At 38.1% G+C, this 27,419-nt stretch overlaps 1 protein-coding gene across 1 annotated transcript; it reads right to left on the bottom strand.

The window, feature by feature from the left end:
- CNX2 (cofactor of nitrate reductase and xanthine dehydrogenase 2) lies at window positions 1–25,724 on the bottom strand (the record flags this gene model as incomplete). The annotated part of the gene is given in 6 exon segments (XM_089136767.1): window positions 1–192; window positions 283–450; window positions 631–1,272; window positions 16,223–16,296; window positions 25,086–25,285; window positions 25,530–25,724. Coding segments are annotated over 4 exon segments (1,068 nt in total), but the record flags the coding sequence as incomplete, so codon positions are not given.
- Between the last annotated feature and the right edge of the window lie 1,695 nt (window positions 25,725–27,419).

The following is a 27,419-nucleotide window of genomic DNA, read 5'->3' as shown; positions in this document are numbered from 1 at the left end:
CTCAGAAGGACCAAAGAGGCAAACTTTGAAATTCCCATCAGCTAAAAGTCGCAATCTATTGCAGCCAGCACAGAAATGTTCAGTCATGGATGTAATAAAAGAAACAAAACCAACATGCCCTTCTAGCTTGAAATTCTTAGATGTATCTGATGGATGATCCTGAAGCCTTGTTAAACCCTTAAATTGTTGTCCCTGTTCATTTACCACAAGCCATCATATAATGCATCCATAAGGAGAGATGAGTTACCATAAAAAGGATAACTGATCAGGTTTCTACCTTACCACTCTATCAAGCATCTCTGAATAAGGCACAAGTTTCTTCACATTCCAGTGATTTCCATCAAAAGGCATGAACTCTATGAACCGAACATTAATTGGTTTCTCACGTGTCAACTCCACAAAATTGCAAATCTCATCATCATTGAATCCACGCATTACAACACAATTAACCTGAAAAAAAGAATATAGCATTAGACACTTAACATCTCACACCAATAAGAAAAATAACTTTAATTTACATTAGGTGGGAAAAGGATTAAGAAAAGCCAACAAGCCAGTAAGACACCATAATAAATAATTCAAACAAGGAACAGCTCTGACAAGAAAATAATTTGACAAAGAAAAGCATACTTTCACTGGATTGTAGCCAAGATCAATAGCAGCATTGATAGACTCCATAACCTTTTCAAGCCCTTTACGCCGGGTCATGAACTCAAACTTTGCTGGGACCAATGTATCCAAGCTAATATTCAAAGAATTCAGCCCACACTCTTTCAACTTTGGAAGTTTTCTTGCAAGAGTGATTCCATTCGTAGTCATGCCAAGTGTTTTCAGTCCTTTTAAGTTAGATAACTGTAAGCATAAGTCTTCAATGTCTTTCCGGATGGTCGGTTCCCCACCAGTCAATCGAATCTTATCCACCCCTGAACTGACAAAGAGATTTCCCAAGCGAACTATCTCGTTCTGTGACAAAATCTGAGGGCTAGGTGTAAGACTCACACCCTCTTCTGGCATACAGTATTGGCATCGAAGATTACAACGCTCAGTCAGCGAAATCCTCAAGTAGTTATGCTGTCTTCCAAATGAATCTACTAACATATCAGAAACTGAATTATCTTTTTGTAAATCTTTTTCCAGTTTAACACAAGATGTAGCATAAGTCCTTGATTGGGATCTGCATAAGTGAGCATTATAAAATTCTTGGTAATTATAACTTCTGAAGGGGAATATTGAAGTACTCTCTGCATGGAGTTCGTTTCGACAAGCATCAACCTGGACATGTAGTTCAAAATGTTATAACTGATCAGAATTCCAACATGTAAAAGTGCTTCAAAAAATCAAAATAGACTCTCATCACAGCATCAATGGAATAGAAAATGCTTAAAAAGAAAAATTAACGAAAAGGACTGTTTTTGAAGAATTAATTCAAGCACCTGAAAAGGAAGGGGGACTTCATCTGAAGTGCATATTTACAAGTGAAAAGTCCCTAATGATCACTTAATATATAAGACTGCATGCTTTGCAAATCCAACGAGATAAGTTAGGCACTCTGAACATGTTTATGAGGGAATAGTCCCTAATGACTACTAGTACACAAGAATGCACAATTTGCACAAATTCCTATAACCAAAGGGCTAATTGGACAGAGGGTCCGTAGATTGTTATTCTTGCAGAAGGAACTAAGGTCATGTTTGAGATGTAAGGACAGAAGAAAAATTCATACAGATTCTGTATCTCCCCCCCCCCCCCCCCAACATGGATATTTTTCTTGCCATTTCGTACACAACTTGTGGGGAAAAATTCCTCCTTTGAAATTCGAAAATTGCAGGCGAAATTTTCCATCACCGCTATATTATGATCTTGATGTGAAGGTGACAAAACTCATCTTTCTAGAGAAATATGATCTCATTCCTTCTACAATTCCCGTCTCCTACTGGGGGTAGAGAGAGGGAGGGGCAGATAAAGGGAGAGATCTTACATTCAGACCTAACAGTGGTGCAAAAGGGGGCCTTGGACATGGGGGGGGCATACCCCAACCCAACAAACCAGCAATATAACCATATTAAACCAACAAAGCCTTAATGGGGAGTTCTACTAAACCCAAAAACCAGCCAAGTTTAATAGTTGCACCAGAAGACAACCACAGAGCAGTTCTTTGATAACAACCACAGAAATGCTCAAACAGCACCTTAACTTCAATCCACAACGTCACCAAAAAAAGGAAAAAAAACTTCAATCCACAACACAAAAGATATTCACATAGGACAAACATCAAGTCAATATACTGATATTGAGTCTCTCTATTACAGTCAATAAAAAGCAAGCAGGAAGGGAAAAAGAGTCTGGCAGTGCCTAAGGAGCAGCAAGATATCAAGCTATGCTCTTCAAATAACTCTTTTCAGCAGCCAAGGTAAAAGGGGCAGGGGCCTGAGAGGATACCCCCTAGCCGTTCCAATGCACTAGACTTCATAAAAAATGGTTGAAAGATGAGGGAGAAACCCAAAAGGCTAGCAGAAATCTGTTGTGGAGTGTTGAGGTCCCATCTTCTTCAACAGCTCTAAAACTCTCCACTTTGTGGTTTGGAAAATACAACAGCAATGAGTATGTTGTTTGTAGTATTTCATATAATACAACCTCTATTGGAACCCTCTACCTTGTTAGGATTCCAGAGAGGTGAAAGCAAAAAACTGAGTTGATTTGATGCAAGTAAGAAGTTGTAAATGGCTGAGTTCAGGTGAAAAAACAAGGGTTTGCAGCCAAGGCATGAAGAAGAAAAATAGAAGAAGGGATGGAGAATCAACTATGAGAAAGTGCAGAGCTCTTTCACCTATTTCATTCATTAACAATAACTTCAATATCACATCAGCCCCACCCCTCTAAGGAGGTAAGAGTAAAAAAGAAAATAAAAAAAAAAAAAAACTTATTATTATGTCTTATATAACAAGACAGTGACAAATGTATGCTATAAGACAAACTCTAACAATATCAATGCAGATGCATAACCCAAATGGGCTTCTTCTCTCACGAAATAGCCTCTGGCCCTATGTTGGGTGATATATATGTAATGGACCCCTGATCTCATGGGTTCAAAGTGTAAACAGCCAACTTAATTGACCTAAAATATAGGAATTACGTTGAGGATGGAAATAGATTCTTTATTAACTAATTAAATTTTGTTTTAGAGGTAATCTGGCCACATAAATTAATTAGATTTAGTTGCATCAATTTAAGTTAAAAGTATTTTAGTCTTTTAAATTAACTGGTTTATATTTTAATTTGGTCTGTCTATTCCTAATAGGGAATTAGGGATCATGTTGTCAAGGCGACAAGATGACCAAAGCGGTTGGGGCAGATTTTTCAATACAGCTACTTTATGTGGCACAAATAGTATACCAAAGCTGATAGAGTTCTACTTCTACTATAAGCTAAGCAAACATTCAAGAATCATAATTCTGAGAGATTAACCCCCCCCCCCCCCCAAAAAAAAAAAGCACAAACATAAGTTCATCTCAATCAATCATCATAACATATGATTATGAACTATATCGTGGGGAATTCACCCCCTCTTTTGTTGACAAGGACCCCCTACCAGATCAGAGGGTGATGCCGCACACCTCCTGTGGGCCTTGGTCATCATCAAGTTGTTCCAGTATTGACATTTTTTATGGGACTTTGCCCAGGTCTCCCAGAAAATTTCCTTCCCTATGTCAATCACAACGGGCTGTTCCGGCTCTTCTTGGCTGGCAATTATAGATAAAATTGAAAGTAGTAATTAAATTTACCTCTATGATAGCGTGATGTTAAATAAGTGATTTGTGCCTAGACCCTACAAGCATTCCACAAATGACCTCAATCCTTAAAAAAAAAGTTCTGCCTTTTTGACTGATACTGATAAAATTAATAGATCAGATCATTCTGAATAATTATCCATCTAATGATTCCCAAATATGAATAAATGACAATTATATTAATGATTCCTAAATATGAATAAATAACTATTTCTCTAGTTTACTAAATGAGCATTCTTCAAGCACTTATGACTCGGACGATTACACTTTTCACCAAGGCACAAATGTCTGAACTTATATATGTAGAATTTCAATGTCCGAAGTAAAAGAAGCTTTAAGGAGGATGAAACTCAACAAGACACAAGGTCCAAATGAAATCCCAATTGAAGTATGGAAGAGCTTAGGAACCCATGGACTAGTTTGGTTAACTAAGTTGTTTAATAAGATTATGAGCCACAGGGAAAATGCCAGATGAATAGAGGAGAAGCGTCATGGTTCCAATCTACAAAAATAAAGGAGATATTCAAAGTTGTAATAACCATAGGGGCATTAAATGTTGTTTAATAAGATTATGAGCACAGGGAAAATGCCAGATGAATGGAGGAGAAGCATCGTGGTTCCAATCTACAAAAATAAAGGAGATTTTCAAAGTTGTAATAACTATAGGGGCATTAAATTGATGAGCCATACGATTAAATTATGGGAGAGAATAATTGAAACCCGTTTGAGACACTTAACTACATTATAGAGAACCAATTTGGGTTTATGCCGGGAAGATCTACAACGGAGGCTATTTACCTAATTAGGAGACTTATGGAAAAGTATAGAGAATGTAGGAAAGACCTTCATATGGTATTTATTGACCTAGAAAAAGTTTATGATAGAGACCCTAGAGCATTAATTTGGCAAGTACTAGAGAAAAGAAGTGTTGCAAGTAAATATGTAGATATAGTTAAGGATATGTACGATGGTTCGGTGACTATTGTTAGAACAGTGGGGGGACAAAGTAATGAATTCCCGATAACAGTTGGACTACATCAAGGGTCAACTTTAAGCCCATATCTATTTGCACTGGTAATGGATGAATTAACCAAAGACATTCAAGATGAGGTCCCTTGGTGTTATTGTGTTGATTGATGAGACCCAAGTGGGGATTAATATCAAATTAGAATCATGGAGAGTAGCTTTGGAACCAAAAGGCTTTAAACTTAGTAGATCGAAGACAAAATATCTAGTTTGTAACTTTAGTCATAATCAGGCAAATGATGAGGTGGTGATACTTGACGATAAAGAGATTCCTCAGAGTGATTGTTTTAGGTACCTAGGTTCAATCATAAGTAAAAGAGGTGATTTAGAGGATGAGGTTTCCCAAAGAATTAAAATAGGGTGGATGAAGTTGAAAGGTGCGTCCGAGGTCTTATGTGATCGGCGTATTCCATTAAAGCTTAAAGGAAAATTTTATAGGACCGTCATTCGACCAGCTATGATATACGGTGCAGAGTGTTGGGCTGTTAAAAAGAATCATATAGATAAACTCAGTGTAGCAGAAATGAGGATGCTAAGATGGATGAGTGGCAAAACTATGATGGATAAGATAAGAAATGATTATATTAGAGTTGGCCTGCAAGTTGCTCCCATAAGTGATAAGCTTCGAGAAAGTCGTTTGAGGTGGCACGGCCATGTTCAACAGAGACCTATAAATGCCCCTGTACGGAGAAGTGATATAATTTATATTGAAGGAACTAGAAGAGCTAGGGGTAGACCTAAGATAACCTTAGGAGAAGTGGTGAGAAAGGATTTGTATAGATTAGGCCTTGTATCTAGCATGGCCTCGAACAGAACTGATTGGAGGGCAAGAATCCATGTAGCCGACCCCATTTAGTTGGGACAAGGCCTATTGTTGTTGTTGTTATGGTTTTATGAAATTATTTGACCGGATTCTATTTTACCCAACTTTTTTTAAGCAAATGAATAATTCTCAATTCCGAATCAGACTTTAATATGTCCGCATTTTTATCGCTTTTTACCAAACTGATAAATTAATAGATCACATTATTCCAATTTCCAAATAATTCTCCATCTACTGATTCCCGAATCTGAAATGAATAAATATTCTATTCATATATGGCTTTGTAGACTAAAATTTGATGTTTAAAAAAAAAGATTCCATAAATTTGTTACAAAATGTCAAAAAAGTTAACGCTTTAGCACCTAGGCAGACGCCTTGATAACGATGATAGGGATAGGACTGGTAACCTGGCTGAAACAGCCCCATTGATACCCTCATTATGGACACAATTGTATAAGCAATGCGTAGTTTAGGTGCTTTGGCAGAGCTGGTTTCCTTGCTTCCATAGTCAGCGTTGACTTATATAATAGCCCCCTCTAATGACTTGGTTCACTAAGACATGGCTGCCTTGCTAACCTAGTTAGTGCCATTTTATATTTCAACCCTCTCCAGTGACTTGGTTCACCAAGGCGCTCATGACAACTATGAATTGTGGGATGATGAGATTAAAACTTGATTATTGAAAATTTCTGCTGATTGCATGAACTTTTTGTGCTGGACCTTCACTGGTTTCTGATATCAAATTTCCTTGATGTGTAATATCTGAGAGGGCTTCTAGGTGAGTCATACGCTAGTTGCTGAAGCCTGATCTGGTGCATAATTTCCAGAGCTCCTTCCATCATCTTCATCTCCTCCCTCCATCCTTCTTTATATTTACAAAATTTACAGAGAAGACCCAAGTCACCCAACCCTAGAAACCAATCATCATTCAGGACCAGCCTTCTACCCATCAAATCCTTTCATATTCAAGTGGTCTCACCCACTCCCCCACAGCAGCCCCTACACTCAATCCAAGTTACAGCCCATTCTACCCATTGAAACTATAGTTTCTAATGTATCCTTTTACACAACCCTAAAAAACCTGCAATTTTTCAATCCTTCAAATACCCACCATCAGAATTGGATTGAACTTTGAGGAAACCTGCCCATATCACTCGCAGCCCCAGAACCCTACCGAACACCCTAAAATTTAGCTAACCTTAAAATTATCCCAAAACCTTAGTTTCAAAAACTATGCTTCCCACCTTCAGGTTTTTTTTTTTTTTTTTTTTTTTTTTTTGGGGGGGGGGGGGGATGAAGCCTTCCCATAGCCCCCTTGAACTAGAACCTGGTTCCAGCCATAAAAAAGAATTCGGTCGAAATTTCGCTTTTTGAGAACCTCGAAACAAAAAACTAGGGGACCGAAAAAAATCCCAAGTTTCGACCGAAACCGTCGAAATTTCGTTGAAACCAAGTTCAACCCAGCTGGACCAGCTGGTTCATGAGAAAAAAATACTCAAATTTCGTGGGAAACATGAGAAATTTCGTGGAAATTTGGAAAGTTTCGTCGAAACCTGGTTCAACCCATCTGGACCAGCTGGTTCATGAGAAAAAATTCTCAAATTTCATGGGAAACATGGGAAATTTCGTGGAAACCTGGGATTTTTTTCCTGCAAGTTTTGTAGCTTTCCCAATTTTTCAATTTTTTTGTTTCTTTCATGTTTCCCCAAGTACCACGACAAATACCCCCTCCATCAGGACTTCCCTATCTAAATTGCGTATTCCCTCAAACTGGTTATCTTAGCCATGTTGATGACCAAACTAATAAAGTTGCAATTGTCGATTACTTTGACAACCATAGGCATAAAATGTCATGGGATGTCTATGTTCGTTTTTTGGAGGAGAGGATGTTACAGGCATAGTACTACTCAGCTCACAGGATGGATCCACCGAGGCACTCCTCTTGGCACTGAGTTGTACTTTCCTTTTATTGTCAGTTACTTTGTATTTGATGTTGTGAAGTTAGAAATTATATATTGAATGTTATGTACTTAAGTTGTTAAGTTTATAGTGTACTTCTCGGACAACTCTACATTGATGTTATCTACATTGAATGACATATCTACATTGTTTTTTTTAGCAAAATGCATGTGCCAATATGTTCTTTATACTCTAATTAGCTTAAATGTAGAGTCCCACCCCAAAATACTCCTTGAAACCTGTTGAAACTTGATGTCAAAACTTGCACGAAAAAGTCCTAAGTTTCCTCAAAATTTCTCAGTTTCCCACCTAGGTTTCCCATTTTCACCTGGTCGAAACTTGAGTTTCCCTCGAATTTTTTTCTATGGTTCCAGCCCTATAGAAACCCCTAAACTGTAATTCCACTTTTAACCCCAAATCTGAAGACCTAATCCTAGAACAGTGCTACTGACTTGGTTCTGTAATTAAAACTTGGCATTGGCCCTCAATTGGATTGAAGCTACACCATGTATAGGGCAGAATGTTGGACAGGCAAGGAATGTCATATTGAGAAGCTTTGTATAGCAGATATTGGTTAAGGTGGATGTTCAGAAAGCTAGAAGGGTCAAAATACTGAAAAAACATATAAGAAATGAGTAGGGAATTGCCCCAATCACTGACAAGATCCAAGGGAGTCAATTGAGGTGGTCCACTCATGTTGAACGGGGGCCTAAGGACAGCCCTAGTAAAAAAAAGTCATATAACCCACTAGGAGTTAAAAGAGCCACGGGAAGGACTAAATGACAGAAGCAGAAGTTTTAAAGAAAAATATGCATTGTCTAGATTTGATTCCAAATATGACCTCGAATAGAGCTCACTGAAGAGCAAATGGGCAATGATCCATGTTGTAGACCCCATTTAGCAAGAAATCTCTTAACTTGCAGGGGATATGCCACTTTTCTCTTACTTTAACCTTTCATGATGTAATTACGGATTTCCAATGGGTCAGTTGGACTTAGAATACTTACTTTGGGCATGGGTGGGTTTTGTAGACATTAGGCTTCTTAGTTTCAGGTTTATTGCTGTAATGGGCCTAAATTATAAGTTCATAAAATGGGGTAATGCTAGCACACGGGATTGCTTACATTGGTAGTTAATTTCAGTTATTGACTCAGTGTTTTGAGTCAATTTAGGTTCCCTTAATTGCTAGAAAGAATCTGTTTGGTTTTACCTTATAAAGTCGTTTAAAGTGATTAGGAGTCCCTTTATGAGTCTAATTTCTTTTCTTCTCTTCATCTCTTTTCTTTCCCTCAAAAACATCTTCTATCATGCAAGATTCCATTCAAGAATATCTCTGACACCAATAAATTGAATTATCCCCACCCTCAATTCTTCTCTTCTGATATTCAAAGTTCTCCAAACCCTAAATTCGCTTTTCAATATTTCATTTCCCCAAACACTTCCCCTCAACTAACCATTAGAATCTGTTAAAATCCATCCCACAGCCTATGCACAATATCCTATTCATCCTATTAAGAGTACAAACCAAATTACCATCTCAGATCCAACGTTCTCCCCCCACCCCCAAATTTATAGAATCACCAAGAAACCCTATTTTCAACCTAAAGTCTGCCCAATCTAACCATTAAAAGTCTTCAAGATTTGGACTACAAAAACTGTACACCCCCTTCTCTGGAATTTTCAGAATCACCAAAAACCCTAATTTACTAAATTCTGCTCAATCTAACCATTAGAATCCTTCAAGATGGGGACTACATAAACCCTACACTCTCCCCCTTTTTCTTGAATTCTTGAATCACCAAAAAACGAAACCCTAATTTCTAACCCTAAAATATGCACTTTCTAACCAATAACCATTCAAGATTGCAGTTACATACACCCTACACCTACTTTACTCAATCCACGTTTGGGGTAGTTAACCCAGCAAACTACCTCAAAATTCAAAGACCCTAAAACCTTAACTTTTTCAAGATACCCACTTCTACCCATCCGAGTAGTTTCAACTTTCAAGCTTGAAAAAAATCTCTTATTGTATTATTCCATCCACACCCGATAAATCTCAACCAGAACAGATCACCCAAAACACTAATTAAGACACCCAATCTGAATCCACCAAAATTAATAAAGATCCCCATTCTAAGTGGGAAACTTTTTGACCATCCTATCCCACAAGGAATTTTTTAACCTTTCAAAATCATTGGTTATCATTGAACCCAAATCTAATCATAATCATTTGAGTTGTTTCTTGAGGGATCCTATTATTAATCTTAGTTGAACCTCCTGAATCTAGCGCTACATCATTTTGCCTTTCATTTTTCGTGATGTCTTTTGACATCTTACTTCTCTAATTGTACTCCCCATGCTTGTTTTCCTATATCTTTATTCTCTGTTGGTAGACCTCTGTTTCCCTCCACCTCGTGTTGACTGGACCCATGTATTTGACCACATTAAGTAGGGATAAGGCTGAACTATCGTTGTTGTTGACATCTACTCCTATGGACATAAAATCAAAACACCAAATTAGGATCCAAATTAAATATTAAGCATATTAACGTAAAACAAGCTTAATTTTAAGCTTTGGAGACAACAATGGCCATTTGCCCGTCGAAACATCAATCTAAACTTTTGAAAAAGAAACTGCTGATCAAGACTAGTTTTTTGAACCTTGGCTGATAAAATTCACCCATTAAAATAGCAAATTCAAAAGTATTAAATCTCTGTCTCATGATCTCATCCAATACATTTGGCACTAAAATTAAGCATTCTCCAGACCAAATCACAACCACAATCAGATCCACATTTATTCTGGCTGGAATTTTGCATCAAAACACTAGGTCAAAACACACCAAACCATAAGGCTACGTTTGTTTGCAAAAGTGGGGTGGGAAAAAGGGGGTGGAAAAAAAAACATGTGGGCCCCATGTGTAGTGGGGTGAGGGAGAAGGAAAGGAAAGGAAAGGAAAGGAAAGGGTTTTGTGGAAAAGTGATAGTGGTGGGTCCCACTTTTTACTTTTCCCAACTTTTCCACAAAGTCCCACCAAATATGTGGGATTTTAAAATGGCTTGGGGTGGGAAAGTTGCTCTGCCACATCACCAGACAAGTTTCCTTGATTCAAGGAAACTTGTCTCTCACTTTCCCACCCCAAGCAACCAAACAATCTACCATTCTGGGATTTAAGGGAAAAGTAAAAAATCTGCACTTTTTTCAAGAATTTTCCCACCCCACCATTATTCCAGCAAACAAACGCAGCCTAACTGGTTTTAGCATAGCCTAGGACCAATTTTGGTAGAAAATATTATCCAGATCTAGAAAAAAAATGTTATGGTTATGAGAATATGATCAAGATGATGATGGTGGTGGTGGTACAGATGATAGTTGAAAAGAAGGATAGATAGGTGCAGCCTAGAGTCCCACTAGTTTCACAACAATAGGATTCCCACCTAGGCACACTATCACAAGTTCTCAAGGAAAGAATTTTCATAAACTTTGGATTCTGTGAAATTCAATGTCTGCCTTTGAGAGCAGGCAGGCTTTTCATTAAATGGAGGAAGAAGTCTTGAGAACATAAAACTTCATGTTACAGAAACTCATAAAATTCCAAGAACTCCAAAACCCATGTGGAATTCCCCAAAGATGGATAACCATTTCTAGACATGGGAAACTGTTCCGATCACATTGAAAACTCCAATCAAGATATTGAACACCGATATTGTTATGGTAACTAATGCTGCCTTAAATATGAAAAGACACAATAAGGATCTGCCAGACATAATTTGACCATTCTAGGATTTGGCTGGATCTGAACCATACCATGATAGGTACAGCGCATCCGGTCTTGGGCTTGGGCAGACAGCCCTTTCAAGAGTACTTGGAGAAATACTGATCAGGACTTCTTGAGGGGACTGGCTGCTGGGTCAGATGGCTACCTTGTATCAGGTTCAGTCTTAATAAACCACAGGAAGGCTGAGATCTGCATCTATAGAATTGTCCATTGATGGATAACATTTTCTAGAGATATGGAAAACTGTCTGTAATACAATTAAAACTATTATCAAGATATTGAGAACTGATGGTGTTAAGGTATTTAATGCGACCTTTGAATATGAACAGACAAAGAATCTGCTGGACAAATTTTAACTGCTCCAGGATTTGGGTTGATCTGAACCAGGTCATGAAAGGCAATAGGTCTGGTCTTGGACTTGGGCTGACCCCCCTTTTCAAAGCACTTCTAGGAGAAGTACCGATCAGGGATTTTTGAGGGGGCTGGCTGCTGGATCAGATGGATGCTTTCCATCAGGTTCAGTTTTTAAAAACCACAGGGCAGCTGAAATCTCCATCATTTATGTTCAATGCATGTCTCCCTGTCCAACTTATGTCATGTCCTGTCCAACAAAGCTAATTTGAGTAAAATGAAGGGACCAGCAACGTGAACATGAATTTGCCCCTTGGCTGAAACCCTAAGTGAGGCCCCCAAGATGCATCTAAGAAGCTTCCTTAACTGGTCAAACCGTCTACGAGGGGTATTTTGGGCATTTTCAGCCCTAATTAGTCGCTGGAATTCATTTCAGAAATTCAGGTTTAATTTTAGAGTCCAATCTTGTTTAGTCTTCTTAATTTGAGTTAATAGTTGAGTACATGTCAATCAGAGTTTTAATCAACTAGAATTTAGCATGTGCTAATTAGAGTTTTAAGTTCCTTAAGAGTTTTATTTCAGCATGTGACATTTAGGGTCCATTAGATCTTTTAAGTTTTATTTCAATGGTTTTGTTGAAGTATATACACTTGGGATATTTACTGTTCACGACACTATTCACGTGAACAGTAAAAATCTGTTTTTATTGTTCACGTGAACAGTAAAATCTTTTTTTACTGTTCACGTGAACAGTAAAATCTTTTTTTTTTTTCATGAATAAAACTTTTAAATGTAGTTAAGAACTCTGTCCGATCCCTTAAAAGATACAACCATGTAAGACGGGAGAAATCGTCCACAAAAGTAACAAAATATCGAAAACCATGCCTATTACTAATTCTACAAGGGCCCCAAATATCGGAATGAACAAGAGAAAATAAGGACTCACTACGAAAGATAGAGTATGGAGGATAGGTGGCACGATGATGCTTCCCTAACTCACACGCTTCACAATTTAATATAAACACTGATTTAAAAGAAGGAAATAAAATTTTTAATCTAGGTAAAGACAGATGGCCTAAACGATAGTGCCACCGGAGAGCATCTACACAATCATCAAAAAGAGCCGCAATAGGGGTAGCATAGTCCAGATAGTATATACACTTGGGATATTTACTGTTCACGACACTATTTACGTGAACAGTAAAAATCTGTTTTTACTGTTCACGGTACTGTTCACGTGAACAGTAAAATCTGTTTTTTACTATTCACGACTTTGTTTGTACTGTTTACGTGAACAGTATTATGCTATTGATGTTATTTTACTTTCTATTTCTAATGTTGGAGTCTTGCTACATAAGTTTTGGGAGTTTTTAGAAATAGTTTCTATTTTGGTGGTAGTTTTTTTTTGCAGAACTTTGTATTTTTAGAGCTAGGAAGTTACTAAAGTTGTAATTTTTTGTTTCCTTTTTCTAGAGGACAATTACTTGTCTCTCAAGTTGTATTAGATTCATTAGAAGCTATAAATAAAAAGGGCTCTGTGATTCTAGACTCTTAAGCAAGAATCACAGGCCTCTTCTATTGGTTCCTCATCTCTCTTCTCTTCTTCTTCTTCTCTCTTTTCTTTGTTCTAGTTCAGTTGTTGTTTTGATTATTTAATGCTTGTTTTCTAACATGGTATCAGAGCAAGTTTAATCAACCTAGGGACTGTTTTCTCTCTCTTGGCTGCCTAGTTTTTTTTTCCCTTTTTCTTATCTAGGGTAGCCCCAACCTTCGCTGCAGTAATTGTGCATGGCTGTCCTTCTTCTTTAACTTTTGAAGCACCAAGTATCTATGTATTAATACTACAAAAAGGCCCTAAGCTTTCTGGGGATATGTCTACCTATTTGATTCAACTGAGGTTGCTACTACCTTTTTTTTTTTGTGCAAATCTGAAGTTCAATTTGCACTATATTGATGTCTTGGGATTCCTCTTGATTCTTGCAAAGATATGCCCATAATTCGGATTGCAAGACCTAAGTATTGTCTTCCATTGTTTGTGCTATAAGTTTAGTTGCAAGCCGTATAATAGTACCCCTGTTTCATTGAATTTCTCTCTTCTGAAAAATTCTATTGCTATGCTGATGGATATTATTTGTGAAGATCTTTGTCCTCAACTTATGGCATTATACAACGATATGATTACATGTCTTTACCTATATTGTCTTTTACCTTACCTACTTGGTCCACAGTAACCCATACTGTCTTTTACCTTACCTACTTGGTCCGCAGTAACCCATATTATCTTTTACCTTACCTACTTGGTCTACAGTAACCCATTCTGTCTTTTACCTTACCTACTTGGTCTACAGTAATCCATTCTGTCTTTTACCTTACCTATTTGGTCCACAATAACCCATATTGTATTTTACCTTACCTACTTGGTCCACAGTAACTTATACTCTCTTTTACCTACCTACTTGGTCCACAGTAATCAATATTGCCTTTTACCTACCTATACTTTGCCTATTACTTGCCTTCTTGTGAAGCATTTATATGGACATTGGAGTTGTAATTTTGAAGATTTAGTATGGATATTTCTCCCTACTACCGGCATTATGTGGATGGTGTCTTTGATCCTGCTATACTTATGGACATTGGAGTTGCAATTTTGAAGATTTAGTGTGGATATTTCTCCTACTACCGGCATTATATGGATAGTATCTTTGATCCTGTTATACTCATGGACTTTGTTCGTCTTCAACATCGTCGATTGTTCTTATTATTGGATGGTTCTATTGACATGAAGAATTAAAGTTTTTTTTAAGTTGGTGTTGATTATCTCCTGGGTGAAGTTTTCTCAGTGTTTATTGACGTCTGCCATTGCTACACGATTCAATATTGGTGCTACTTTTCAAGTTTATTCTAATTGTGCAAGCTGAAGTTTTCTTTGTGTACACTCCAGCTTGAGGGGGAGTGTTGAAGTATATACACTTGGGATATTTACTGTTCATGACACTATTCACGTGAACAGTAAAAATCCCAAGTGTATATACTTCAACAGTTTTGATTAATGGAGCGGGATCCTAATCAATAAACAAATCCCATTTAGAGTTGAGGTCATTAGTACGCTATAGATAAAAGCCTACTCTATTTTTGTAAGTTAAGTCTGATTATGTGAATAAGAATGTTGAGTTTGAAAATGCTAGCTCCTGTTTGAGGGGCTACGGCAGATTTCCAGCAAAATTCTTCTTCAAGATCAGCAACCCACTCAGTCTAGCATCCTTCTTCAACAACCCCAGCAACTTCTTCCAATTCTAGCAGCCATTAACAGCCAACAGCAGCCTTAAACAAGCAAGTACAGCATACCCCCTTGCCCCCACCTTCCAACCCCATCGCTAGACCTAAATCCCCTACCATCGCAGCCCGTCCCCTTCCCTTCCCCTGTCCTGCTCACCACCCTAGACCCCCTCCTTGATGCCGCATCACAGCAGCAGCATTCCCAGGTCCCTACAAACCCCTCCCCATCTCCTTCCCCGACCCCCTGTGACCCTTCCCAGCTCTTCCCATACCCCCTCCCCTCTCTCAGGTTCTCTTTCCCTCCCCTCTCTGACCTGCAGCAGCATCTGAAAGAGCGAGAAAAAAGAAGAAGAGTGAAAAACAAAAAAGAAAAGAAAGAAAAAGAAAAGGAGAAAAGAAGAAAGACAAGAACGAGAGTTCAAGATTTGCCCAAGATCTTTCCCCTTTCTCAAGATTCAGCCCATATTGATCCAAACTGTCCCATTCTTCTTTCCCACCAACCCTTGGGTGATTTTGGATATCTCAAAACCATCCCATAGATATTTGGGTAAAACCCTAGGCATCCCAAACCCAAGCCCACACAAAATTAGATAATTCTTAACTTGCCTATAGGATCTTCCTGTAAATTCTTAGAGTCCCACAAACATCCCAAGACTTCCCAAAATATTTTACCATTATTTGTTGGAAGATTCTGGGCGAATCGTCAATTCTAGGGAAATTATTCTAGAAACCCTAGCCCTAGAATCGGGTTGACATCAACCAATTATCTGGTGATTAGTGAAGAATGTTTCTTAGTGCTTGCAAACCCAGAAAATTTTTATGAGACCACACAAATCTTAAAAAACCTCAAAGCACCATTTAAGTTCTCCAGTGTTTACTTCGACCATTTCTGTCTACATTCTTTTATTATTTTACAAACATTCAGTTCAGTTGCATTTACAAATTATCAAGCATCATGCGTACTTTCCATCCCGTCTTTAAGACAATCTGTTAGTACAATCCATAATAAAGTAACCATACGAATTTAAATACATGTAAAAGCTTTAACAGGCATAGATTCACTAAGTTTTTCTGTTCTTTATTTTCTTCTTGGAGAAGGGGTTGCATGCTGCTGTATTTATTGCATTCATAATCAATGATAAGTGGATGACAGCTACAACAGAAAAAAAAAAAATTTTAAAAAACAAGAGGAAATATGGAAAGAATTATGAACACACCGTGCAAAAGTTAAATATCTTGAATCTTGAAAGATGCTTCCAAGCATTTACTACATGCCGCTGCATTGTTGAGGCTGAAGTCACCAAATGATAGATAAAAGAAACCAAACCAGTAAGAGACCAGTTACTTCAAAACAAACAAATCTAGAAACTAAAATAGTTGAGAATGATTCTGGTCACAAATTAGACCACTCTCAAATTTCAGATGAAATATATGAGAAACAAAACGTATTTGTTGATCCTAAACATCCTGTAATGCTGTTTGAACTTAATAGCCAATGGATTGGAGCAATTCAGAACTGCAAAACATATGTAGGAGATTTAAGTAAACAAACATGTGAATTTCTTCTTTCTAGAATTAATTTTAAGGGGGGAAAAAGAACAAAACATACTGCTTTCCAATTGGTCAATGTTTAATTCACTCTCAACCTTGGACTATCTATAATTTGAGAACACACCATGGCAAAAACCTTGGCCTTCATGGCCAACACGTAAGATAGCCAAGCGTGGTTTCAAACATTCTGCTAAGAATTTTTACATGCACCCCCTGACTTTGCAGCGAAACACACAGAACCACCCCCCCTCCCACTTCAAACCTTACGAAAAGGTACACCATGTCAACCACCGATAAGGACCCTTTCCAATTAATGATTGAAATTCAAAATATTTTTTAATGACCAAAATGCCCCTAACTTGTTAAAATTACTCAAATGCCCCTTAACTTAAATCCTACTCCCAAAGTTACCCATCTTTTTCCTTCCTTTCTTCCAAAACGGGATCTCCGACTTCCCTACCTGTATGGCAACACCTTCCAGATCCACTCCAGCCACAATCCCAGGTCAAAAAAATTGGATTTCTTGAGAATGAAACTGCTAAGTAAAACCCTATTTAGAATCACAGATTCGTAATACCTGAAAAAGGGATTATTTCGAGCTCCAGCCACAGTCCCTAACCAAACGGAAAACCCTGTTTGGATCCACAGATTCATTATGCCTGAAAAAGGGATGCCAAATCAATTGGTTTTAATTAAGGGAAAAAACCCAAATATGTTCCCTTTTTTTTTTATATATAATTTCACAATGACATTACTTGTGCCTTCTGGCATAAGCTAAAACTCAGTAGATCCTGTTTCCTTTTCAATTACTTCTGCTTCACCTAATCACCTCAGATCTCTTCTGCTATATCTTGTTTAAGTTAGTCTGCTAAAAACAACATCAACCCTGCCCATTTCATACTAGAGCAGAACACATCCCTTGCTCTAACCAAGAACCAAAGGAACCCCTGTCGCACCTAGAATCCCTTTGGATTTTCCCTAAGATTTGAGCCACTGTAAGGCCACACCAGAATCCGCATGTGACCAGAGTTTCACCCCTCACAGAGCTCTAGTTTTCTTTCCCTAGTCAATGAACAGAACATAATATTAAAAATAAAAATAAAAAGGCTAGAGGAGGTCTAGGGGTTCCAAATCAAAATTTCTTCATTATTGTTTAGATTCACAATCGGATTTGTTGGGTTCAATATTGATCTTTTATCTCATCCCGTGTTCTCTCTTCTGTGAGAGTGAATTTACAAGTGAAATTAAAAGGAGAAGGTGCCAGGTCTAGGGCTAAGGGGTACTTGGTAAATTCCCTAGTCTCAGCGTTTGCCTAGGAAATTCCACCAAAGGGGGAGGGTTTTAGGGTTTCTAAGGTGATTTAGGGCCAGATGAAACTGAATTCCAGATCTCAGTCCTACTGTAGTCAGGATTCCAGATTCGAAATTCAAATTCAAATACCAAAGTAGGGTTTCAGTTAGGGTTGGGAAAGCGGAAAGGGCTTGGCATTTCTGCAATTCAAAGCTAGGGATGCTACTGTTCTGCACTTCAGAATCTAGGTTCAGTGGATGAAGGGCTAAGATATTAGGAACTTAGGGTTTTTCTTGAGATTTAGAAATTCTGCAGAACTTCTTGAAGAAGATGAAATGCAGGGTTTTTTCAAAGTCAATAATAATACACAGATTTGGGAAAACAATGTTAGGACTATAACTTAGTACTAGGGGCGACCAAAAGGGAAGGAGAAAGAGGATTAATGGGGCTGGGATTTAGGATCTGCAGGTGAAGGGGTTCCAAGGGTGACGTGGGTAAGAGAGGGGTGGGGAACCTGTGGGTGCTAGGGGGAAATGGGGAAGGGCTGGGGAGGTCATGGGGCTCAAGGGACTATTTTAGGGTAGTCATGGGGTAGAGGGAATGCTACTGTTAAGGTGCAGCAGCAAGGGGGAGGAGTTCTAGGTTTGCGAAAGCAAGGGAAAGGGTAGGGGAGGGCTGCAAACAAGTGGGGAAAGCTGGGATTGGGGTGGGGGCTTCTCTGACTTACTTGGATGCTTTGATGAAGGCTTGAAGGCTTTGATGATGGCTTGAAAGCTGCTGGATTGTTGAAGAAGATGAAGAGTCTTGAATAAAACACTCAACTAAGGACTAACCAACAAGGAGAACCTGGTCTTCAACTCAATCAAATTTATTAATCATCAAAACTGAATACTATTATGCTAGAAAGGTTATTTATAGCCTGAAAATGAAAGACTTTGACTGGGGTTGGGAATTCCTAATAAATAAGGTTCCCAACTCTAGACCACCACACTCAAAAGGAATCAAATTACTACAAGACCACAACTCTAGGATTGAAATCTTGGGATCGAAATCTTGAAAAGACACTTGACTTGGGACTCCACCTACACTTCCCAATAAAAGACAAACCCTAAAGATAAGAACCTTTTGGATAAGGAATCTTATCCACAACTAACTAACTCAACACACTTAAACTCTCAAATAACTTGCAAACTACTAACTCAAACCCCAAAACAAAACAAAAAACCACAGTTGATCCACAACCCTTAGATCAAGGGAAATCTATCCAAACCCATACTGAGCCCTAACAAGGGGCTGAAAATTACCAAAATACCCTTGGGGGCATTTGGCCAGCTTGGATTGGCCATCTGGATCTGGATTTTGGGACCCAATTATGGATCACTAGCGTTATGGTATAGTAAATTCATATTTGATTTTAAACTTCATTTATATGTGAGGGTGAAATGCTAATCTCCCAACAACTGTTAACAGCCAAGTGATGGGAACCTTTTTGTAAGGTCTGCAAAATGGAGGGGGTGGTCTGCGAGTATTGCCGCAAAGTTCAGGGGTGCATGCAAAAGATTCTTCTGCTAATCATATGTAACAAAGTACACCAAATAACAGAATCTCCAGGAATTCCTAGTTTTTTATTTTATTTTTTTAACTTTGCACCACAGGTTTGAGATTTTCCCAGCAAAGCACCAAATCAGTTATTTTTTGTGGAGTTTCCTCATCTCATACCAAGGAAATCCCTAACCCATTTTGATGCCAACAGGAAATGTGAATGGTCCAGAATCAAGGCCCCTAAGGAATACCAGTGGAGGAAATATGAAGTAACCAGATTTTGTTGCCTCACTGTGACATCATAATGATCACAGCTAACAGTGATTCAAGATTCATCTCACATCAAATTAAAGGCTAGAGCCAGGAGAAGCCTCTACATTTGCTGCCGAGGAGCATGGATTATTCTTAGTTTTTTTTTCCAGCAATGTAATTCCAGTAGAGCAGTGGCAGTTTAGTAATTCTGCCCACCTTTAAGTCAGTAACTGCAACGTCATTTTAGGTCTTCAGTCATTTTAATTAAATCTATTTTAGTTTCAGCTTTGAATTCATGCAGGCAGTCAAAATTTTGGCTTGCTGAGTCAGTGTAAGAGTTGGTTCAATTGTATTATTAGTTTAAGTCAGTCTTCAAGTCCTAAGTCGAGTTGGTCTTCAAATGTCAAGTTATAAATAGACCCCTTACTCTATGGGAGGCTCTACAGAAAAATTAATTATGTATCCCCCTTCAAGCTTGAAAGCTTGCGTGTGTCATTGCTACTACATTACTGGCTTGAATCAATCTTGGTAAACGCACCTTGAGTAAACCTAGGGTTCTTGGTGACAAAGTGATGTAGCCCTAAATTGATTAGGATGACCTGGGGCCATCCTTCCAAGATCTTAAACAGAACCAAGCTCAAATTTGAAAATAAGGGAGGTCCTAGTAGAAATAGGACTGAAGGGTAAAACGATAATTTCAGAAAATCATCTAGGAGAATAAGCCTGAAATTTGAATTCTCTCTTCGGGTTAGAGGATGATTCAATTAAAACTTCAACTGTTAGATTTGAAAAAGCAGAATTTGTTAAAATCAAGTAGCTAATTTAGGAACTAGTCACTTAATTTTTCTCTTACCTTTTACCTCACAATGGTGGTGCATGTAATTTCTTCTATTTGAATTAGTGAAGCAAGGTGTATTGGAGGATAACTGCAAGTCTACAACACACATCTCTTTTCTTGTCTTTCCATCCTTCATCTCCTTCCTCAGCTCTTCTTCTACATTGTTCATGCTGTTGCCAACACTTGCCGACTTCCAACTCCATATCAGAAATTCAGAACTGATCTCATTGGTCTGGGAGTCAAGGTCTATCGGTGTTTCCTTGCACTAGGTTAGGAAGGGTTACGCAGAAAGGATTTTCATGAAATGTTTTTCAAGAACTGCTGCAACAAGCACGGAGACAGATCTAAGGACGCCATATAGCTATCTCGGTTGAGAGGATCAACCTTCCAAGGCCATCCTTGAAGCCCCAGCTGCTACCATTTCTACAAACTTCTCCACCAGTTGGCAATTTTTCTCGGATTCTTCTCCATCCAGTAAGGTTCGTGTTGTTGATTGGGTGCTTGTGGGTCGCCCTAAGGTGCATTCAGTCCTATGTGCTGCTCATAGTTATTTGAAGATTGGAGTTCCATATCTCAATTTTCTCTTGTTTTTACAGTTACAGCCAGCTCCATTTTTTCCTGAGATCTTTTCTGCTAGGCTATTTCATTTCCCAGATGATGACTGATATGATTTGAAGGGCGTCTTCGTCCGCTACTTCATCGGCCTGAAGGTTTTGCTGGTTGAGACCATTCTCCCCATTTGAGCATACATGCTGACATGTCTTTATTTCCTTTTTTTTTTTTTTTTTCTCCATTTGTATTGAGATCATTTCCCCCCTCTTTTCAATGTCTGGGAGTAGGAATCAGCAGAAGTTACTTCTCCATCTCCTTCAGCTACTCAAGTTTAGCTGACAATCATAACGATAAGATCTCTCTTGTAAGCACTTCAGCAAGAAGGCACTCACCTTGGCACCCCCGGCAAGTATGAGTGGTTTAAATGTAGATTCCTATGTTATGTTGTATTTTTAACATTTTCAATTAAAGATTCAAAATAGCTTTTTCGGGGTTTGTCAAGAAAGTTGGATATTTCTCTAATAGGCAACTATATAAGCCAATAGGGGTGTGCGTTGGATCTTCTCTCCCCTTCTATTACCCAAAATAGTGAGGGTATGATAATGAAGGCACCTCAGTGCATGCTCTCTCTGTTCAATAAGATGATATTTAAGTGTAAATTTCTACTTGGAATTAAAAGGAAATAGATATGTTTTATTGGGTTGTCTGAGTGACTGAAACTTTATCTTAGTTATAAGAGACATATAAACATACTTTTGATGGAGTTATTTATATAGTGGACAAAGGGAAGTTGGTTTACAAGTCCCACCAAGAAATTACTAGCCCGCCTCTGACCACTACCGTGGTATATATTTAAAGGAATGAACCCCAAAGGCCTATGACATAGGTTATGTTTTGGACATCCAACCTATGTGAAGAAGTTTAAAAACTGAATTAGGTTCAAAGGCTTAAAATGAAGTCACAGATGACCTGCCTAGTACTATTAATATAGGTCCATCTAATTATATGGGAAATGAGTCCACCAAAATGAAAGGAGGATGAGTTTTGCACTCTTAATCAAGCCAGGTCTCCTGAAATATGGGGGTGTGTTATCTATGGTGCATGATGTGGGATGATCCAAGTAGATGTAGGAATTGAGGTAGGGGTGCAAGTTTGGCCTTGGCAGCCCTGAGCCTACCCTAAGCCCGAATAGGGCTTGGGCTCAAGATTTTGGCCTTGAGGGCGGGTCAAGGGCGGGCCTGGGATTACTCTTTAGCCCATCGGGCCTATCCCGACCCGTCCTTGATTTCTTGCCCTAACCCCAGCCCTAATCTTGGCCCTAATTCTAGCCCTGATTTTGACCCTCATCTTAACCCTGATCTTAGCCTTGATCTTGGCCTTGATTTTGGCCTTGATTCTGGCCTTGATTCTGGCCCCGATTCAGGTCCTAATTTGGCCTGATCCTAACCCTGATTTGGGCCTTGATCTTGACCCTAATTTTGGCCCTAATCTGAACGCTAATTTTGTAATTGATCTTGACCCTAATCTTGTCCTTGATTTTTACCCTGAACTTCATATTAACCTTGATACTATGAATTCATTGACTACTGTATCATTTTATAGGAGCTTAAATTTTATTTTTAGTTTACCTCTGATACTTTAATGTATTATATTTTTTATGAATTTATTTTTTCTATTTTAGTTTATATGTTTGAAGAGCTTTTGTTTTTTATTTCTAACATTTCTACATTCAGATTTTAGTTTGTTAATAGCTGCAATGAATGAGCGTTCCTATGTTTGGTTATTGCTCTTGAAGTTACTGGTTTGGCCACCATAGGTTTCACTGATAATGTGTTGAACAACACTTTCTCTGTTGAAATTTATGTCAGCAGAAGTGTCAAGTTGATAGTGTTTTAATGGTCCAACATGGGAATAACCATTTTGTTTCAGAATTTATGACAGAATGTTGCTTGAGTAATCACTTGACCTGAGGAGTACATCAGAACTTTAAAGATTAGTGAGGCATCATTTTCAGAACAACCTTAAGTTTACTTTTTTTATTTTGTTGTCTTTTAACTTGTTTATAAGGAGATTCAAGGGGTGATTTTCTTCCTCTTGATTCTCCAGGTTAGTCATCTCTGTCTGATAGGTATTTTAGGCAAACACAAACACTAATTTTTGTTATTATAAATTGTGTGTTAGAGCTCCCAAATCATTCGTTTTCATCATGTTGGGTGTTACTGCTTAGTTTCTAAATTTATTTATTATGCCTACTCTAACACCTTAGAAAGGGAGCCTTTTATCTGAAGTGAATTGACATATGATGCTTGATTTCAATAAATTAGGAACAATGACAAGGATAGGGCCAATCAATCTTAGGGCCAGGGCCAAGGATAGGGCCCAATCAGGGCTAGGGACAAGGCCAATCATGGCTAGGGACAGGGCCAACTCATCCCGACCCAGCCCAATGAGAGACAATTAGGGCGGGAATGGATTTGGCTTGGCATAGTAGGGCTTAGGGTTAGGGACAATAATCATTGGCCCTAAATTAGGGGCAAGGTGGGAATGGACTTAGATTAGAATATATAGAGTCAGTCTTGGGATTGCAAAAGCCCAGCTCTGTTGCAGCCCTAAATTGAGGTTACTTACCAATGAAAATTTTAAAGGCAAGTTCTCTAAATATCTACAAGAATAAGATAGGGGACAAGGCCAGTTTAAAATGCCCAAATTTTGTCATGAATGGCAGTCGTATAAGGTTGACTGGTAGGATATGATCGTGCGCTTCTTGGCTATACAAATGAGGAAAGGTTTATAAGTTTTAACTTCACCCATACTCTATAGCAAAGTTCATCAGATCTTGTGTAGGTTCAAGTCCGGAAGACATTTATACCAACTTTTCCAATTATGTGAAATATATCCACTAGTTCAATGTTTTATAACTAGATCTTTTCCTAAGACCTATATAGCCAATAGGTGTAAAGCTTGAATGAGTGACTAGCAGACAAGCCCTCGTGGGTTCAAGTAGGTTTTGGGCATAACTCTTTGAGGTATCCTTTAGGTAACGTTTGTTTGCTAGTTAAAAAGTGGGTTATGAAAAAGTAAACTTTTCCATGAAATCCCAAAGCATGCTTTGTTTGGTTTAATAAGGTGGGAAAGTGGGTAGACAAAGAAGCCTATCTGCTGATGTAGCATATCACTTTTCCCACCCCACCCACTTTTGAAGTCCCACTAAATTAATGGGGCTTTGTGGGAAAGTGAGGGATATAATAAAAATGGGACTGATATAAAAGAAATGGGACCGAAATGGGTAATTCTTTTCCAAAATCCTTTCTTTCCTTTTCTAGTCCCCCACCCCACTACATGTGGGTCCCACGTGTTTATTTTTCACACTCCTTATCTAGAAAACAAACAATGCCCTAATCGTGTCTATACAAAACAAGGAGGCTTTAAAAATGTTCTCAAGTTTCTATTTTGATTTTCGAAGTGTGTTTTTCAAATATAGCTTTGTGGATTTTCTATTGTAATTGCATTTAGTAAATGCATCCTTTGCAGTTCAGGGTTAAGGAAAGTATCCAGTACAACTTGACCCACCATATAAATTCATCTTACTTCATCAAGAATCATGCAACCAATTACTACTCAACTCTACCATTTGGCATTTGCACATCTCCAGAAGACAAGTTTTGATGTACTGTTTTGTAAAAGAATACTTCATTGACATGTTTTGTTGAAAAAATAAATTATCTTATTTAATATTTGTTAATATACAATTTTTGCCCTATAGGTTCTGCCCAACTCATATATGACAACATCTTCAGGGTTATATTGCACAATCAAATTACATAATCAAAGAATTCCCAAAAATCATACCCAATGATAACGGAAGCACAACTAAATTGAACAGAACCGCAAAAGCAACGCCTTGTATCACAGAATTGCAGCAGAAGCCATACACAGAAGAAGTAAGAGGAGGAGAAGAAAACATGGAACACAGAGGACGAGCCAAAACTACCAGTAGCAGAACCCAGCCATAGGAGAAGATAGAGAGGAAGAAAGCAACAAACACACGAACTTACATGTCTGTAGTTAACAGAGGCAGCGACAGCGAGCTCCTGCAAGTTCTCCTTTCCTTCTGCTTTCTATTCGATTCCACTCCCAAAAAAATGAAAGACAATTATTGTTCGCTAGTTCCTTCCTCCCAGTGTCAGAAATAGAGGCCCTAAAGTCCAAATCGACCAAAACCTCCTCAGAATCTCCAAAAGAACGTCACAAAACCCTGCAAGAAAACTCCTTTTTAGATTAAAAAAGACAAGCGAGATGCAATCAATTCTCCTTCGTATTTCAATTTCTTTTCCTAATAAACTCCAAATGGTTCCTTGTATTCGAACCTATAACCAATCCATCAAATCAGTTTGGAAGGAATATTGCCAAATTTCAATCAATTTGTGGAGACACTAACCAATCAGAAGAACCAAATATCTTCCGCACACAGATTCAGAGAGAGAAAGAGAGATACATACCTTTGGGTTTGACGCTGCCAGCGGAAATCAAGCGAAGTGTAGCATGGAAGGATAAGAAGAATTGGAAGAGAAGGGCAGAAGTTGCTGCGAGTGGTGGAGTTCTGACCATCTCTGATGAGGTTAAAGATAAACATAGCCATATGAAAATGGAAGAAAGGGGTTTACGAATAAAAAAAACGAATTTTGCAGCGACGGATGGCGGCACCCCTCAAAACGGTGAGAACTTTGACCTTTGACTTTGAATCATAATTTCGGTACCCATTTATTAGGATTTAGGCTAGACCTAGTAGTAAACTAGTAATTGCTTCTCAAAGAATGTTTTCGTAATTTCCACATGCTTTACCAGGAACCAGCACCAAAGCAGTGAAAGCACTGGATTTATGCTGGTAATTACCCTTTCTTTCCAAGAATAGCTGGTAATTGTCATGTCTGGAGGTTTGTTGAGCTGCTTCTCTCACAATGTTTTCTCTGGATGTGTTTTACCATAATATGTAGAGGCAATAAAATTGAGGAGGTCTTAGATTCAAACGTGACCATATGGATGATGACTGAAAAACAAAACGTTTTCTTTTACTAAAAAAAGAAAAAATTTAATCACATTAATCACCTACAAAATCTTTGTGTATTATCCTTGAATTACATTCATGTTGTATGGACAAAAAGAGTTTGATAGGCAAGGTTGTCTATAATTTCCATTGAAGGACAAATCATCAAAATAATGTTAGGATGGTGATCAGAGATAACTGAATTGAAGAAGTGCTTCGCCTGCTTCTCTATGGTCTCTACTGTACTGGCGACTGGCACTAAGGTGCTAATAATGGCTCATTTTGGATGCCGACTTTTTTCCCTTGAATGTTTTATGGAAGAACCTCCATTTATGAAGTCTCCCCTCCTATGATGGGCTTCTTCTCTCTTTTCTCCTTTTTCCCCTTTTCTCCCATTTTAAAGTTTTTCTAATCAATTCAATGATAGATTTAATATTTGCATTTTGAACGTCCAGTCCAATGAGATAATAAACCGGTTCTGCCAATAAGCCGTGACTCGATGAACCAAAACTAGCAAGGGGAACAACGGATACCCTAAATAAAGATGTTAATTTTAAAAAGTATGATGTTGGACCTAATAACTGCTAGCTTAGCACTGATAGTGGTACATCGGTCCTAAGTATGAAGGCATTGTCATATTCGATTTGTCGAGAAACCCAAAGGTTATTGAATGATGATGATATAAAATGAAAATGGGTTCCACATTCAAAATGGGCCTGAGTAAAATTTCAGCTGTGGAAACTATATACGATGGAGTTAGGCTGAACTAAAAATATGGAAATGATCAGGGTAATTTTTTTGCAGCCGAAGGTACCTACAATTTGATTGTTAAGTAACTCTTATACAAGATATTAAGGTGGGCCCGTAATTTATTAATTATGACCTAAATGGCAATTCAGTGCATTACATGAATAATTAATGACTTTTAAGTAAAAGGTTAATTAAATAATTTGAATTATATATAATATAATATATACATAAATTTATATAAACTAAAGAGATAACGGTGGAATTATCCCACCGCCTACCACCTCCCACCACCTCCCACTTTGCCACTTGAAGTGGTGACGCTTAGGAATAAATTAAGGAAAATGGTGAATAAAGAGAATGAGGTCACATGTATAAGTATATTATGGAATAAAATAAAGAAAATATATAAAAGAAAAAGAGGAAGAGAGAGGAGAGAGAAATTAAAATTGACAAAGGAGAAGAAAATGAAGACGAGAGAGAGAAGAGGAGGAGCTAAGAGCCTATATAAATTCCCCACCTCAAAGTAGAACTCGGTTCATCTTCTTTGTAATTTTGTTTAGAATTCTCCTATGTTATAATTCAAGAATCCATTCAT

This window comes from Hakea prostrata, chromosome 10 (genome assembly GCF_041222555.1).
Source record: "Hakea prostrata isolate BN-2017 chromosome 10, UWA_Hpros_2, whole genome shotgun sequence".
NCBI lineage: Eukaryota > Viridiplantae > Streptophyta > Magnoliopsida > Proteales > Proteaceae > Hakea > Hakea prostrata.
The sequence above is the reverse complement of the archived record's forward strand: the minus strand, read 5'-3'. Positions and strand labels throughout refer to the sequence as shown.